Source organism: Peromyscus maniculatus, chromosome 7, assembly GCF_049852395.1.
Source record: "Peromyscus maniculatus bairdii isolate BWxNUB_F1_BW_parent chromosome 7, HU_Pman_BW_mat_3.1, whole genome shotgun sequence".
NCBI classification, from domain to species: domain Eukaryota; kingdom Metazoa; phylum Chordata; class Mammalia; order Rodentia; family Cricetidae; genus Peromyscus; species Peromyscus maniculatus.
Window position 1 is genome coordinate 64,757,823 of NC_134858.1, and position 18,252 is coordinate 64,776,074.

At 47.7% G+C, this 18,252-nt stretch overlaps 1 protein-coding gene across 6 annotated transcripts in view; it reads right to left on the minus strand.

The window, feature by feature from the left end:
- Positions 1–268: 268 nt before the first annotated feature.
- Tln2 (talin 2) overlaps positions 269–18,252 on the minus strand; it is a 419,063-nt gene continuing 401,079 nt past the window's right edge. For 4 of the 6 annotated variants that reach the window (XM_042281192.2, XM_015997972.3, XM_015997973.3 and 1 more), the window contains 5 exons: positions 8,623–8,748; positions 6,689–6,751; positions 6,370–6,597; positions 3,402–3,527; positions 269–1,159 (listed from right to left, as the gene is read on the minus strand). In XM_042281192.2, the coding sequence (XP_042137126.1) occupies positions 1,031–1,159; positions 3,402–3,527; positions 6,370–6,597; positions 6,689–6,751; positions 8,623–8,748 (672 nt within the window). In that variant the 3' untranslated portion in view covers positions 269–1,030. The remainder of the gene's footprint in view (positions 1,160–3,401; positions 3,528–6,369; positions 6,598–6,688; positions 6,752–8,622; positions 8,749–18,252) is intronic. The other 2 variants (XM_076576578.1, XM_006979299.4) reach the window with 1 other exon arrangement.

The window sequence follows — 18,252 nt, forward strand, 5'->3', positions numbered from 1 at the left end:
CCTTTCAGATTTTGGGAATATTAAGATACAGGGTAGGAAATACCATCTTGGGCTGGAAGACCAGTGATGGTTCTAAACAGCCAGCTTTCCATCTTGAACCTGGACCCTCCTAAGAGCACAGAACCTGATAATGGGGCTTGAAGGTGGGAGGCTCCTCATTCCTGCCTAAGTCCCGCCTGACTCTTCCTCCAGGGGGCGCTGCACTGAGGACCATCAGGGACACAGCTTGTGTGTGTTCATTTGCATGAACCGAAAGAGCCTTGCAGAGTTAAGGAGCCCAGGATTTTATTCCGGCCCCTGCCCACCTAACCCTGACCACTTTCCACAACTCTGCCCTTTGGATTACGGAGAGGAAAAAAAATAATAATAACTTCCATTTTTCTGGGCCACAGAATACAAGATGGGTGTAGATTGTACAAGGAGCTTACACACTGAGGCAAGGAAAGCGTGCAAATGGGAAAGGGGTTCTTCACCCCCGCGGGCAAATCAGTGCTCCACACTTACAAGGGCCTCTGTGACTCTAGACCCCAGAGTCCGCCAGGGAGGGTTTCTGGCTTTACTAACAGTGTCCAACTGCAGCTTCTGCCTTCTCTCTAGAGAGAGAGTAGCTGTGTCCACGTGATGATGATGCCCGTGAGCCATTATTATTGTTGTTGTTGTTCTTTTCCTAGTGTGATGTCACAAAGAGGCCCTGGAGCAGTCTTGTAGGACAAAGACTAGAGTGTCTGAGAATGACATAATACTGACTTTTCTCTTTTTGGTAACAGTCCATGAAAGGTGCGCCCCTCTCTCCTGAGATAAATCGAGGCACGAGGGGAGCCAGAGGAGCTGTGGGTGGGACACTGTACCGTGTGAGATCATGATCATGCAGCCGATGGTAACAGGACCGAGAAGTGAGAAAGAGACTCCAGGTGGAGGGCCAGCAGTTTTCCAGGAAGTACCTGGCCCTTGGGAACACTGCGCTGTCCAGTTCTTGTTGGGGGGGGGGGGAGGGATGCCACCTCCCGGGGCTCGCCATCATGGGCGGGGATTAGCCCTCATCTTCCCTCAGCTCCGTGGGTAAGAACTTATACTGCTGCTGGCGGATCTGGGCCAGCTTCTTCCTGGCTTCCTCCAGCTCTCGCTCTTTCTTGAGCATCTCTTCCTGGGCTGCGATGATCTGGAAGGGAAAAACGGAAGGACGGATGTGAAGCCTTGGTGGAGGCCCTTGTCTTCCACAGCCCCTCCAACGATGGATGCAAAAGAGCATCCTTTTAAAAATATTTATTTATTTGATGTGTGTTGAGGGTGTGCGCATGTGCCATAGCACACACGTAGAAGTCAGAGGACAACGTGTAGACGTCAGTTCCCTTTGTCCCAACATGTGGGTCCTGGGAATTGAACTCGGGTCTCCAGGCCTGGTGGCACGGGCCTGTACCATACCAGCCTCTCTACTTGCTGAGCCCTAATATTGGCCAGGAACAGCATCCTTAGCTCTGAGAACCAGTCTACACCACAGCGTGGTTTTGAGACCAGTGACCCAGCTGATCAGAAAAAACAAGTTGACTTCTGGGTCGGGACTTAGCAGCAAACATCTCCTGCATCCATACCAGGCTTGGTGTCTCCACTGAAATTGCCCCATCACTTTTGTGGAAAGCCTGTGAAAGTCCTGTATACACAATGAGGGGTCTGAGGCTGAGAGGGGCGGGCCATTGCAATGCCTCAGGTCGGAGGATGGAGCTCAGGAAGGTAAAGCTAGGGCCCTCAACCACTAGGCAGCCTTCATACAGAGTTGGCCTTTAGTACTGATGGGAATGGATTCCTGGACTCTGACTAGATCCCCAAATCCATAGAGGATTAAATCCTTGATATAAAATGGCACAGTATTTGCATATGGCCTATTATCTCCTTCTGTATTTGTTATTTAGTGAGTATATGCATGTGTCCACACATATGAAGGTTCATGTGTGTATAGGTACACATGTGCATGGGTGTGTGCGTATGTTGAGGTCAGAGGTCAACTTGGACGGCTGTTCCTCAGAGAGCCATCCACCTTGATTCTGGGGACAGTGTCTCTCAACTTTTACCTGGAACTAGGCTGCCTGTCTCTGTCTCCTCAGCATTGGTATCACATATGTGCACACCACACCTATGTTTTTTTTTTTTTAACATGGGATTTGGGGAGCAAATGGGTCTTCATGCATGCATGGCAAGAACTTTATCCACTGAGCCATCTCCTTAGCTCCCTCATGCACATTTTAAATAATCTCCAGGTGATTTCTAAGACTGAATGTAATGTGAACGCCATCACATGGTTGCTAAACTGTGTTGTTTAAAGAATGACTAGGAAAACAGTCTATGTTCCGTACAGTGGCAGTTTTTAGCAAATATTTTCAAGCTATTGTTGGTTGAATCCAAGGATGTGAAAATTGTGGATAGATACAGAGAACAGAATGCATGCATTTCATGCTCCTAAGGTCCAAGTCTGAGGAGTACTAGTTAACTGGTACAATGGGACTAGGGTAAGTTTGTGTTTAAGAAAGCCAAACAAGTTCCCTTCAGTGGACCCTTCCAGAAAGTTCACTATGCCAACAAGTTTATTGACCAAGGTGGGGGTACTGGGCACAGGAGTATTTCCCAGATTTAATTGATCAGGGACCCTTTTATGTGAGACTTCTAAAGGAACGAGTGAATGAAAAACACTTTCTGGCACAACAACATGGTGTACAGCCAAAAACTGGGTGTGGTACGGAGAGTCCAGGCAGGTATGAGGAATGCCTTGGTGCTGCTTAGAACAACAGCCCCATGTAACAGATATATCTAACACATCCACAGCCTGCAGGCCTGGCTTCCTGGCTTTTCCTCTTTACTTCCACACGAGATCACAGTCCTGCCTAACGAATCACCAGTCTTCTCCTAACAGTTCCGGGAGGAAGCAGGGTCCATTCTGCCTGTGGAAGGCTTGCCAGGGCAGCGGTCCCAAAGACGTCCTGCTGTACTCTAGGCTAGTCTGTTCCTTTCTTTCTCTATAATAGAACACCTGAATTTCAGCTAGGTGCCTGACTACCCAGAAAAGAACCCCACATTTCCCATCCTCCTGTGACTATGTTGACCAACAGTATGGGAGAGGAAGTGAGGTTTGTGAATTCCAGCGCTTGCTCCTTTCCCTCTTCCTGACAGATGGGACCCTGAAGTTGCTAACTAAGCCATCTTGGACCCAGTTGCCAGGGGCAACATCTAGGGAGCGAGGATAAGGTGCAGTCTGGGTCTCACACATGGCAGAAACATCACACCTTTCCTAAATGGCTTCTACCCAGTTATATACAGAAGAGGTGAACTTGCATCCTGTTTAAGGCACTGTTTTGTTGGGCATCTAACCCTCATCCTGGCAGGTACACGTTACCGTGTGTTTAGCCACTCACCTGAGCGATGCCTCCCACAAACTTGGTTTTCACAACAACATCATCATCATCAGCTTTGCCGAAGGCTGCCTTCTGGGCTGCACGGACAAGATTGTCTGAGGCTCTTTTCACGGCATTTCCTGCTGCCTAGAGAAGGAACAAGACACCCGTGACATCATTAGCAACAGCACATGGGTCTGGCAAGAACAGACATGAAGTTCATGAGATCACGTTATAGCACACACATTTTCTGGAGCCAGAGAGTACCCATCGTTCTGTCTACACATCAACCCCTCCAACCCTGACGCCTACCTGACCACAGATCTTTCAGAGATGAATTGAAATATAGCTCCTAGCTCCCAAAGATCACATGCTTTTTTAAAATTTTTTTAATACTTGTGTGTGTTTATGTGGGGTGCACGTGTTTGGATATTGGAGCCAGAGAATAATTTCAGGAATGCCACCTACTTCCTTTGAGACAGGGTCCCTTAGAGGTCGGAAGCTCACCAATTAGGTTAGACCGGCTTGTCAGTGAGCCCCAGGAATGCCTTTGTTTCTGCCTTTCCAGTGCTGGAATTACAAACATACGCTACCACGCTCAGCTCTCTTAGGTGGGCTATGGGGATCAAGTTCAGGGCCTCACACTTACAAAGGGAACACGCTACTGACTGAGCTGTTTCTCTGGCCTGAGCCCTTGCTTTTGATGGGGAAGGGCAATCATACAAGTAGCTTATGCTTGTCATAGAAGTACACTCGAGGCTGCCTCCTTAGTCTGGAAAACCACTGCCCTGTGGCCCTAACTTCACATGGGTTTGAAGTCTTGGCCCCAGATTTCATGATTCCCTACATGCCACGGCACTGCTCACGTTCCCTTATCAACGTCCTTGGGTGTTCTGTGCTGACTTTGTTACTGCCTTTACCATCCTTGGGACAACTCTAGTCCGGACAGCAACAACTTGAGGGGAGGGGCCTACTTAAACCATTCGAACCCTCAGAACCAGCTACAGAGGCTGGTCAGAGTTGGGATTCACGGGAGGTTTCCTGAGGGAATGGAGGGCTAGGAATGTACAAGCCAGGGAGTGTCTGCTCTCATGTGTGGGGTTGAGTCTCGTGAGTCACGGACTTTATGGATATACTTTAAGTCCCAGCTAGGCGTATGCTTTATGAACACGGGTGCAGTGACTGCTGGAGACACATCTAGGGGGTCTGTCGACCAAAGTCTCTATCTTTTAAACATTACCGACTCCTGTCTATTCTGGTTTACTCTTTCGTGTGCTTGAGTACACACGTGTGCATGCGTATGGAGGTCAGAAGCTGGCTGGCCAGTGAGCCTCAGGGATCTTGCTGTTTCTGTCTCCTTCACTCCGGGGTTACAGGCACATGCCACTGTGTCTGGCTTTTTTTGTGGGTGCTGCGATGGAATTCAGATCCTCACGCTTGTACATGCAAGTGCTTTACACACAGAGCCATCCCCTCCATCTCCTAGTTTACTCTCAATCCTCAGGGAGCAGGACCCTGGGGAACTGTCCTCTGCCAGCTGCGGTCTGGAATTATCTTTTAGTGGCGATGAAAGCTTCATTAAATCTCCTACGTTCCTTGCCCATCTCTCTCAGAGGCAAGAGTTTAGGTCCAAGGGATAGCCATGACTTTGAACCCCTGATCTTCCAGCTTCCACCTCCCACGTACTGCTCTCACAGGCTTACATGACCAACCCTGTTTCATGTGGTATTAGGGATTGAACCCAAGGCTGAACTCATGCTTAAAAATCATAGGAGACCTCTGAGTCTGTAAGAAGCATCTGGACTCTCTGCCCTTCTGATTTTATTCATGGTGTATATATCAGACACTTTAAGCAATACAAATGATCTATATAATAACACTTATCATAGTAAAATTCTTGAAAGCTGGAAACAAATACAATGTCTGAAGCATGGGAGGGAACTGGCATAATCAGCTGATGCAAAACCATGCAATCACTGAAAAACGAGACTCATGAAGAATGGAGTCTCCACCTCAAGGAAAGATGTGCATGATGGTACGTATGCAACAAGAAAGCAGATGTGTCTTGCTATGACCACAACCAGACAATCGTCTCATGTAGATGACAAGGGGGACAGAGAACAAACATTTGGCATGTGGGGGCACTGAGGCAATGCAGTTTTTTTTTCTTATCCAAATGTTCCCTTCATTGTGTTTAAAACAGTTTTTAAGTTCCATATATATGCTGTGTGTGTGTGTGTGTGTGTGTGTGTGTGTGTGTGTGTGTGTGTGTAAGCCTGAGGTCTAAAGGCAACTTGTGGGAGTCAGTTCTCACCTCCCACCATGTAGATTCTGGGGATCAAACTCAGGTTATCAGGCTGGACAGCAAGCATCTTTACCCACTGAGCCATCTTTATAGACCTCAAACAATTTTATAATAAAAACAATCAGAATAATGTGTACGCATGTTGAAGAACTTGATTGTTATAAACATACTCTCTAGGTTCTGGGAAGGAAACCTTAGCAACTTTCTTAAATCTCCTCTAGGCTTTCTCTCCCTGCTCGAGCAAACACTTCCTGAGGGCCTCCACTGAATCAGGTGCCGTGACGAAGATGGAGTAGCTGAGATGCTCACGGCTTTGACACAGAAAAATAAAGGCAGAAGTGCCATGGGACAGGAGCCGTAAGAGTGGCCAGGCCAGGGGCTCTGGCAGGACAGAAGAGGGACTCAGGAAGAGTTTCCCAAAAGAGGTGACTCTGAGTTCAGTTTCCGAAGATGAACAGGAGTTTGCTGGATTGGGCTGGTGAGAAGCCAGACCATTCCAAGTGAGTTATGGCCCACGGACACCAGTGCACAGGGCCCAGGTGCTGTGTGGATGTGGTGGGCAGTGGTTGTGGGATGCACGATGCAGATGGCAGAGGATGAGGCTGGAGAGAGACAGAACTGGCTGATGGAAAGCCTGGTGGGTCATGCCAAGGAAGTGAGACGTTCCCCTTTGGCGACACTTACCCGCTCCAACAGGAGTATTTTCCCACCAGCATCAGTGACCATTACCTGTAGCCGCTTCATGGCCTCTGAATCCTGGTCGGCCTTCACCTTGCAGGCCACCAGCAGCTGAGCGGTCGAAGCTGCGACCTGCTTAGCAGATGAGATGAGCTTTTCCTCGCTGGCATGTCCCTGAACAGAGGCATTGGCTGCCTCACAGAGACTGCTGGTTGCTGCCGCCACCATCCGGGCCTGAGGACAGTCAACAGAGAAGTGACCCAAGGCCCAAACCTCCCTGGGGGAATCCCCAAAGCAAATGAAGAGGAAGGAGAAGGGGACTCACAGCAGAGATCAGCCCCTGGGACCACTGTCCATCGTCAGCAGCGTTGGCAGGGATGGAGCCCACCTGTTGAACAGGGGAGGGAAATGCGCATGAGCAAGGTCACCTGCAGCCACCCCAGACCCTCCTGTGCCCTGCAACTGGAGATACAGCTCTGTCTGGTCACTTTCATCAATTAGCACTGACCTTGGAATGGACCAATCACTCCTCTCACAGGATCCCAGCCACAGATCCATTGGGTCAGTATATGCTCGCCAGTATTGACTGGCCTCATATATACAAAGGACATTGCTTCCCCTTGGCTGCGGGATAGCACATTTCTAGGAAATGATGGTTTGGGGCTATCTTTGATGCTGACTTGCTCTGTTACCTTTCCTTAGTTATTAACACTGAGGCCTCCTCCAAGGGCCAAGGGCAATTTAAATCTCTCCTGCTCACATCCAGAAAGCCATGGTGTGAGATTCTGACAGAGGCTATGTAAAAAGGGTAGTATATACCCTTCTATGCAAATGAGGGCAGACTCTTGTCAACTACATTTTCTCAGTGGTGGAGAGAACAAGAGGCTGGAGGGAAGAATCCTCTCTGTTTCTGCTTAGAAATCAAAGCAAACAGATTTTCTGTCCAGATCTACAAGGCATTGCTGCAGGAGATAAGAGATGAGTACCTCAATTTGAAAACAAGATTGGGGATCCATTAACAATTACAGATACCTCCTGAGTGTCAGGCAAAACCCCAAGACCCTCATATAATTCTATAGCTCCCCGAAGATCAGCTGAACTTTCTTTCCCAACTTTCTAAATGCCTGAACGAACCGAGTGCTGTGGAGGACAGGAAACCTACTACATCCAAGAGAGCCTTTCTGGCACATGGCAATCTGTCTCGCAGTCAGTCTATCTTTTACTATGGTTGAAGGGAGCTGAATACAGCAATGATCTATCTCTGTCTCTACAAGTTGTCAGGTCAACAAGAACTTTATGAAAATGCACCCTAAGATGAGCAAGAGGGAGGACCTCTGGAGAGTCATTGAGAAGCCCAGTGGTCAGCCTGCATCCTTGGGTGGGAAGATGTATATCCAAGGATCTTGAGTGACGCACCAACCACATGATGGTTTAGAAAGAAGAGCAAGCGTATACTTTAGAGTAAAATGCACACAACTTCCTGGGAGAAGATCAACAGCCCTGGTCAGGCAGAGCTCTTCATCTGTTCCCTAGCACTTGGCCCAACTCTTTACATACAAACACCAAAGGCCTCATAACATGCACACAGGTGACTGAATCATCCTCAGACCTCCAACTCAACAGGCTTCTAGAGAGCCTCTGTATTTGAGAGGCTCTCAGCAAGACCCATTCTGGATAGACTAGCCCCATGTATGGGAACATCAGGACACAGGACATATTTTAAAAGTTGAAAAGCAGTGATGTTTTTTGCCAGGGCAGGTGGGCTGGATTAATGGCGATGACATGGACGGAGGGAATCTCAGATTCAAGTCTAGACTGGCCTTGGGAGCTACAGACTCAGCAAGGCACTAACGGTTAAGCTGACCAGCATTCACTTGATGGTCCTAAAACCAAGTGAAGGCATCTGGCGTTTGGAGGTGGGATTATAGAGCCCCTGCCTATGGCACTTACCAGGCTGTTCACCAGGAAATGCTGACAGTTTAGACAGCCTAATGCACCGTGGGACTATAAGTGTCCCTTTCAGGCCCTGATCACTGCCTGGAGTGGGATGTTTTCCCTAACAAGAAGCAGATGAGAGGCCCAGGAGCCAAGGCCTTCACTCAGCTGGTGGAATTTAAGCACAGTTTTCAGTGGTGGGGAAAAGACTTGTAACCCAGCAACAGGATCCCAACTTGCATCCCCTAGCCAAGCATTTCTCCTCTCTCGCTCAGTGGCTCTCCCTCCACGATGCTCTATGGCATGGCCAGCCAGGCTACTCACCTTGCCTTGGGCCACCAGCTCCCTTTGGGCTGCTGAGGCTGATTTGACCAGGGCACTTGTGGCAGCAGCAATGGATTTAGCAGCTTCTAAGATCTGTTCTTCAAAATCCAGGGTCTCGTCTGCTTGCTGTAACGAAAAGAAAAGCAAGTCACACGTGATGTACAGCCACAGGGGCCTCTTTCTGCCACACTACTTACTGCTGGATCGCCTGGCTCTTCGGGTGCCTATTGCTTTTGGTTGACAAGCCACACCCAGGGCAGGGAGGCCTCTCCATCGGCTGCCTCCCCTCCCCTTCCACTGGAAAGCAAAAGCTGTTAGTGGTGACATTCTATATACATTTTAAATCAGAAAAGTCTGAGACGAACGCCTTTTCCAGACCGCAGTCTTTAAAATTCACCGTGAGATACTCGGAAGGTTCCAGAAATATCAATAATCCCACTCAAAGTAATCAACTATCGAAGTCAAAAGAATGAGTGGTGACATATTTGGCCAGAACCTCAAGCTCAGAAATGGTTCTGAAAGTAAGGGAAGATGGTTGTTAGTTCTAAAAAGTCCAATGTCGCTTGGGTGAGAACAAAAACAACTCAGGATTGACATTTCCGTGGCTGAGTTATATGTCAACCACATTGCAGTTGGGAGTCGAAGAGAAAACAAGGGTATTTCCAGAAGGTGCTTGCCCAGTTAACTCGATGCCCAAGTAGGGCTCTGCCTCAGGAAGAGCACAGGACACCACCGTGCAGATTTCAGGCACCAGAGGCAGATCTTAATTCACCGCTGCCACATCCCCTTGGTGCCCAAACCACCCAGGAAGCTGGAAAGGTACTTTGGGGAAAACCAGGCAGGTCTAAAGATGGTGGTCCCAGGCTGGGTAGGATGGAGCACACAGTTTGGGGTGGCAGCAAAACGGAGGACCTGTGAGATCTCTTGGGTTAACGTTCTATGTGACTCTAGGTCAGTTTGGTTTGACTGTCCTTGGTTCAAACAGTTGAAGATGTGGCTGGTACCTTTAGGCATTAGGAGGTAATGGTCAGACACAGCAATGCTTCTCTTTGTATGTATACTGAAATCAGAGTCGAATGCATCCCACAAATAATCTTATGTATACAATTCAGTGGCATTAAGTATGTTCACAATGTTGAGTACTAGCTGGCCAACCATTTTCTGAAATTAACTTTATATCTTTATGGTAAGAAAACCTACTAGGCTTTAGTGAGGTGACAGGCACAGAGAGCTACATACCAACCATAGGATACTCAATGGTGTAAGAGAAATCAAGCCAGCATGGCTTCAAGGTGGAACACAGTGAGTCTAAGGTCATGTGACAGCATGGAGAATCGGGGCCAGAACCTAAACCTGCATCTCGCTGCATTCAAAAGTGTGCGTGTCTGCCAGATTATGTCACCTGAGGGCACCATGGAAAAGTGACTTTGTACTAGATAGTCACAATCAGCCTGCAGATGGGCTGTTTGAAGCTTCAGACAGGGTAGGTACCATTCTTCCCTCTTCCCCCATCTCTCTCTCTCTCTCTCTCTCTCTCTCTCTCTCTCTCTCTCTCTCTCTCTCTCTCTCTCTCACTTTGGGAATGACCCATCTCCCTTTTGTTTTGAGCCATGCTCTCTCATTGGCCAGCAAGTGCCAAGAATCTTCTTCCTCAATGCTGGGATTACACACATGTACCACTGTGCCTGGCTTTTTTTTTTTTTTTTTTTTTAAATGTGGGATCTGGGGATCGAACTTTGATCCTCATGATTGCACAGCAGGTGACTGAGCCATCTCCTTGACCCCCAGCTCCCTATTCTTTATAACATCTTGAGCCATGAAAAATATTGATTATGATTATTTTTTACAACCCATCCATCCTATCAAAATAAAAGCACTAGAAGTAGATGTGAAGAATGAGGGCAGCATGCTGTAAGTTCCCAGAGAGAATTGGGGTGCATGTTTCTTATCCCTGAAAAAAAGTCTTGCTCAAAGAGTATTCCAGATAGAAAAGGACTCAGCTTTGTGGGCTCATTCTGGGATTAGAAGGGTCTAGGACTTGTTAACTGCACTATAAAAATGACTTATTATAAGACACTGGTATAAAATGTACTTGTGTGCATAGGTCCTAAATACATAATCTCAGGTTTATATAGAGACAAAAATACACATGAATATATATGCTGTATACATTCATTTAACGACCTGGAGATTTTCTGGAAATTCCTTCTGCAAAAGAAAGTGAAGCATATAACAGATTAAGCCATCGGGGAACCACCAAAGTGGGCACTTTCCTCATTTTGCTGCTGAGGAAATAGAAGCCTGTGGCAGCTCCCCAAGCCTCCCAGACTCTTGTCTCAAGAGGCCTCAAAGATCCAGCTCACGCGACAGCAGCAGAACGCTCATCACCAGATTCTGACTGAAGCCTCACGAAAATGAAATTCCGTTATAACTCAAGGCCCAGCCTCCACACACAAGAATCTTGGTCACTACTGATTGGCTTTTCCTGTCTTCTGCTGCCCTGGAGGTTTTGATTTTAATTACACACACACACACACACACACACACACACACACACATACACACACACCCCTAACTTGGAAGTATTTTTGCCACACTGAGATTTTTCTACAACGGCAACCATCTTAAATTTTGATTTTGTTTCCTCTCTACTTTTCTTTCCATCACATCTCTGGACTTGAGCACAGACACAGCACACAGTCTTATCTTCTGGGGCTCCAGCTCAGATATGAAGAGCTCCTCCAAGAAAGGCAGATGCTTGGATGCTCTGGCCTGGGCAAAGTCCTGTAGTGAGCCCTGGGTCGGCATCTCCCTCTAAGCCAAGGTTATTGCTGGGAGGAACCCCCCCAACCCCCCCCCAACCACGTGAACCAGCCATCCAATAGCCTCACAGTGGGATCTCCCCCAGTGGACGGACCTGCTCATGAGGCAGCACTGGCCTGTGGTCTGCCTATCGGCTCAGTGCCTACCAGCTGGCAGGAGGAGGGAGACTTGAAGTAGGGAGGGGAGGGAGGGGAGGCCAGGAAAAGGGGAAGGAGAACACAGCCTTTGGCCGTGTGGTAAAAAGAGGAGAGAGGTTTGTTCTCTGAAGGCTATGCTATATAAAAAGAATCACAACCTCTATGTACGGTGTGCTTTGGGAGCAGCCTCCCTCGGAGCTGGGAGAAGGAAGGGCAGCGGTGTGGAACCACAGTCAGGGAATACAGCCAGGATCTGCAGAGCAGGCACCAGGACTACTCGGGCCTGCTTCCCTCACACAAGTGCTCCTTCCTATCTCCTCCACAGGAAGGCTAAATGGTCACTTTCCTCTTTATTTTATTTATTTATTTGGTTTCTCGAGACAGGGTTTCTCTGTGCAGCCTTGGCTGTTCTAGAACTCACTGTCTAGACCAGCCTGGCCTTGAACTCGGAGATCTGCCTGCCTCTGGCATGCACCACCATGATGGGCCACTTTCCTCTTTAATTGAGACCCTTTGCTGACCTGACCCAGGACAGTAGGACCTGTCTCTGTCTTTGGGAAACTGGAGGCTGTGAGATGCTTACTCCTGAGTTATTTCCCCCAACAATGAATCCCAAAAAGAGCTTTTATGATTGTTAAAAATCATTCCTTAAAGAGCATGCCTGGGGTTGGTGAGATGGCTAACAGAGCTTGCTGCCAAGCCTCATGACCTGTGTTTGATCCCTGGAACCCATATGGAGTAAGAGGAACCAATTCCTTAAAGGTGTGGCACACCCCCACTCCCAGAACTGACTAAGTAAACTTAATTTAGAAATAAAGAGCACGAATGATCTCATGCATATGGCTGTTGATATTTCTTTATGATTACTGGCATGAGGGGAAGGCAATGACCTTGAGCCACAGACTCACCAGAGAGCCCTTCTGCAGAGTTACCCAGACCTGGTGAAAGGTGCAGACTGTGTCTCAGTGGGTCTGGGCGAGGCTCTTATTTCTAAGAGAGGTGGTTAGGAACCACTCTGTGAGAAACACAGGTCAGCTAACTTCATTCACCATCCTGTGATCTGCTTAGGGCTTTATTCAGTTTATGTTTCTCTTGTACAAAACCAGGCAGGAGAGCACACGTGATACATGTCAGTTGAATGATTCAATGCCCTCGTTCAAAAAGAAGCCCTGCAAGTTCCAGAGTTCAGCCAGGACACACACGATAATGGAAGTGAGGACTGGGGATGTAGCTCAGCTGGCAGACAGCTTGCCTAGCATGTACAAGGCCCTGGGTTCAACCCCCAGTACTGCATAAACTGGATGTGGCGGTATACACTTGGAATCCCAGCATTTAGGAGGTGGAGGCAGGAGGATCAGAAGTTCAAGGTCATTCTCAGTTACGTAGAGAATTAGAGGCCAGCCTGGGTTACAGGACACTGCTTTCTGACATTCAGCCATGTGCATGCACACAGACATCTGTAAACACGGCATTTTATCAAGAAGCCCTCTTACCTAAATTGGCTCCTCGAAGATGGTTAGCACATGTAGAAAGTACCACCTAATGAAGTTGGTCACTGACTCTCCATCTTGGGTGCCATGTCCCTTTCTCTGGCCTCCTCTACTGGAAAGGCCACTGGCTGGGTCACCATCAGCTCCTAGCCCTGTGTTTTCTGGGTAGTCTGGCTGTCTGTAGCTGAAGATGGGGTTGTCCTCACCTGGGCTTTTTGACAGCTTTGAGAGAGGTCTGAGCAGCCTTTGGTGACATTTTCCTGTGGCTGTCTGTCTGCAGGGACCGCCATTTAAATTCAGAGAACTGCTGCACTTGGGGCTGGTTCCTTGCCCGTTCATTTCCCACGCTCAAGAGAGAACCTGAGACCCCTGACTCTGCTCTCATACATTTCAAACTTCAGAAGCTCCAGTCCCATTGGGCAGGGAAAGAGGAGAACAGTGTGGAGGAGTAGCCTTTTTCATTTTTCTCTTACATTTTAGCCTTTTGGGAATTTCATTCTTGTTTTTGCAGTGACTCATCCTTCATTCCCTCCTGCCCAGCAGGCAGGACCTCTGGAAGTACATAATCCATCTATAGGAAATGTGAGCAATTCACAGTAGATACTCAGGAATTATCAACACCTAACTTCATGATTTCTGCTCATCCATGCCCCTTGTACTGGGGACTGAACCCAGAGTCTTGCACACGTGAGGTAAACACTCCACCACTGAGCTACATCTCCAGGCTCCTCACACTTTCAGACATTGGTTTTTAGGCTAAATCATTAGATGAAGCGAGTCTATTTGGATTGTGTGTTACGCGCCATGATTCCAGTTATACGTAAACACAAAGCAGGGATAAAGGAAGCTTCTAGGGACACACAGTGTAGACGAGCACTGCTTTTGACTCGTCCCTCAGCACCGGTTCAAGCAGTGGATAACTTGGAACACAGGTCACTGCGGCATACAGCCGAGCACATCACTTCTGGGTCTGCCCCGCCCTTCTCTGGGTGGGAGCTCATTCATTTTCTTTGGTCTTTAGCTTAGACATGTTTATATTTCATATTACATTTTTTTGTAAGATGTTAACTGAAATAAGCAGGAAGTGCATTCTCTTCTCCACCCTCAGGAGTCCTGTCTCCTTCCTGCTGTCTTTAGTGACCCACCCACTCTCCCTGATGTCCGCTGGGCATGTGTGGGCAGGGACAGCATTTGGTTCCATGGTCCTTTTTCTCACCCATTTTGTGAATTACACTCCTGAGACCCTTCACACAGGAACAGCCCTGACCTCTGCCCCATCTTAAAGTTAAGAGACTTGTCTTGTTGTTCTCTTGAGACAGAATCTAATGTATTCCCAGGCTGGCCTCTAATTAGATACATAGAAGACCGCTTGAACTTCTAATCCTCCCGTCTCTTAGATTAGAGGCATGCACCATGCCTGGTTTATGGGTGCTGGAGATTGAACCTAGGACCTCACAAATGCTAAGCAAACTATCAAATGAGCCTGAGAGACCGACTTAAAAAACTATTCGTTATTCTTATTTCTGTGTGTGTACATGTGTGTGAATACACATCTACCATGATGTGCATGTGGAAGTTCGAGGCCAGCTTTCTGGAGTTGGCTCTCTCCTTCCACTGTGGAATTTGGGGATTGAACTCAGCTCGCCAAGCTTGTACAGCAAGCACCTTTACCCACTGAGCCACCTTGCCAGCCCAGATTGGACTCCTAGAGAGCTAAAAAGGACCATTCTCCTCACAAGTTCAGTAGATATGTTTCCAACTGTGAACATGTCATATACAATTTAAATGTCCTCAAGGGGAAAAGACCAATACCTAGGACCCCTACAACATGAAGGAGATCTTTTCCTGCCAGTCGGATGCAGGAACAGGCTGCCATGTTTGTCCGTTGTGCTGAATCTGGTTGCTACTGGCTTACTTCTGGTTTTGATGCTTTGGGGAGAAAGTCTTGCCCGAAGCATACAACAGCTACATCAGTTTGTGTTCTGGAGGACCCTTGGATGGGTTGGCTCTAGGACCTCCTTCCTCCTTAATAGGTCTAACAAAAGGCAAATCCCCCAAAACAACTGACTCCCCTTCACAGAGGCCTCGTCTCTAGGGAAGCTCAGGGTAGCACAGAGAGAAACCACCACTGCGTAGCTCATGTCTGTGGCTGGACAGGCACCACCTCCACATCCAGACATACAATACAGAAGTGAGCTCATGGAGCAGCCATTGGAAAAGACCCAAGTCTGTATGGTTAGGATCCAGGGAATAGTTTTCCCACAGAATAAATTGCTTTATTGGATTTTTTTTTTTTGCTGTTTATTTTCAAAATGAAAAGTAATACCACTGAGCTGATCTTCTAATTACTCTCTGAGTGATGGAAAAAATTCTTCAGGATTTTGCCACGCTCTCAAGAAGGGGAGGGGGCACTTGGACACTGACATAGAAAGTATGGACAATATAATCCTTTCAGATATTAAATGAGATACATTTGGGTCATCTCAGACATCTCTGGGATGAGTCTACGCATGTAAGAGAGTCACCTGGGAACACACTCTCTGTGCTCATCTCTTGGCCTGGGATCAATGACTACCACAGGAGCTCCAACCCCGTAGCTCAGCCACGCGAGAACACCACGTTTGCCTTCCCACTTCACAGAACACCTCCCTGCCTCCTCCTGCTTAGCATCGTACTCAGCAACATGGGAACGCTGGCCAATGACAAAGTTACCCAAAGAAACACGACAACCCCATCACTTCCAGAAGCGGGCTTTATCTGAAAGACCTTTTAGATCTATGTTTTAAAAAACGAATCGTGATAACCTCTATCTCTTTCATATGGCCATTTGCCATTTCAGTTAAAGAAATGTGAGCGGACAGACCCAAGACCAAGATCCTGAGCTGTGCAAATATGGGGGACAACAGCTGCTCTTAAAACCTACTCAGCAAGCACCCGCGGACGGACGGACGGACACACACACACACACACACACACACACACACACACACACACATACAGAGCACACTGGGAAGGGACTCCAGGGCTCCACCGATAACTGCTGTCTGCAACCCATCACCTCGTGGTGGCTTCTAGATACTTCCAAGGTCCCCTTCTGACAACCCTAGTTGTACCACTGTCCTGCCCCTATAAGGGGAGGGGGTCTCACTCCTCCACAGTCAGGGGTGCCTACTCATTAAAAGAGTTCTTTTCTCCTAAAACAAAACAATAACAAAATCCAGGCTGGGAGCATAGCCATGCTGTTTCCAGAAAATAGTGCTTATAAAGACTTGGGGCTAGAGAACTCAGACTGAACTCATACATACTTCACAGACTCATTTATGGGACGAGGTCAAAGCAGCCAGGGAAGGCTGACATATACCCAAAAGAATGCTTTCTAGGTCACATCCCAACTTCCTGCCAAGCCAATTAGACCATGTGTTTACTTTCTGAATGCTGAGGACTTTAAATATTATCAACCTCTGCTCATAAGTTCACCTGCAACAAAAAAACTGAACAGACAAGCGTGGTCCACATCACAGTCGCTTCATTAGACATATTTGGTTCCCAACTGAAGTTTGCGTAGAGCCCAGTGACTCACCATCCATACAGTGAGGACAGACATCATGGTTTACATTTGTTACCGGGAATGGAAAGTTACAGATAATCAGAGTCTTGACTTTTTTTTTGCATTGAAAACTTGATTATAACATTTACTCTGTGAGAGTGTGTTGAGAATCAAGATAGAAATGAACCAGGAAGAAATGTCTCCATGGATGTGTTTGCCAGTTACAATCTTTTTTTTTTTTTTTTTTTTTGGTTTTTCGAGACAGGGTTTCTCTGTGTAGCTTTGCGCCTTTCCTGGAGCTCACTTGGTAGCCCAGGCTGGCCTCGAACTCACAGAGATCCGCCTGGCTCTGCCTCCCGAGTGCTGGGATTAAAGGCGTGCGCCACCAACGCCCGGCTTGCCAGTTACAATCTTATATCAGAGACATGGTTGGAATCTTCCATTTTCCCACTGAATACTTTGCCTAAGAATTCCTCACTGCATACAACTAAGCTATAGAAAAGATCTCAAGCTCTCAGGAGTCAGGACTCCTTTCATAACAAACAGTAGCAGTGCTGATACAGGCTGCCGTGGCTTGAAACAAAATGCCCCCCAGGGGTCCATGGGTTTGAACATTTGGTCTTCAGCTGGTTGGTGGTGCTGTTTGGAAAGGCTATGGAACCTTTAGGAGGGGAGGTCTTGCTGAAGGAAAACTGAACTTCAAGGTTTTATTGCCTCACCCTACTTACTTTCCTCTCTCTCTGCTTCCTGACTGCTGGGCCTTCCCCTCCATGAAGGACTGTATCCCTTCTAAACTGTAAGCCAAAATACACCCTCTTTGTCTTAAGTGGCTTTTTGTTGGGGTAGTCTGTCACAGCAACAGAAAAGTAAGACACAGGTCTTAAAGGTTACAAGAAATGGAATTAAACATAACGAGGTAAGTACTCCATCATCTAAATCTATTTGTGATTTTTAATATAGTCTTTCCTGTTGCCTTCTAAACCTTGTTAGGACCCCGGAGAAAGGGCAAGACACTGTAGGAATATGCTTGATATATAGTTGGATTAAATAACAACCTAATATATCAAACATATCACACAGAGGCCTGCAGAAAAGGCATCCTGGTTTGACTGAGCTTGAGGATAGGTACAGGACTGAAGGCTGTGGCTACAGAAGCCAGGTACCCTGTGTATCTCCCAGCCTGCCTCAGAGCACAGGTGTCTGTAGGTGTGGAAAGGGTGCGTTCAGCAACCCTGCTGGCACACGCTCTGAGCCCGGGGACCATTTCCCCAAATAGAAGGGAGTCTGTGCAACTGTCCATCACTCACATCTGGGAGATGACAGGTCAAAGGAGATGCTTCAGTGGTCAGGGCCCACAGGGGGAACTATACCAGGACCATCTTCAGATGCCATGGACTGTTCTTTTAAAACAGACAACCTGAGAATCAGGTGATGAAAGCAGCTTGAACTCATCACCTTCCCACCTTAAAACTACTCCTCAAAGCAGCACAGGAACTCTGCAGGGATGAAGGAAGTCCCCTTCCTGGGCATGTGTGAGCATGTGTGTGGGGGAGGGGTGAGAAGTCCACCTTCATGGGCATGTGTGAGCATGTGTGTGGGGGAGGGGTGGGAAGTCCACCTCCATGGGCATGTA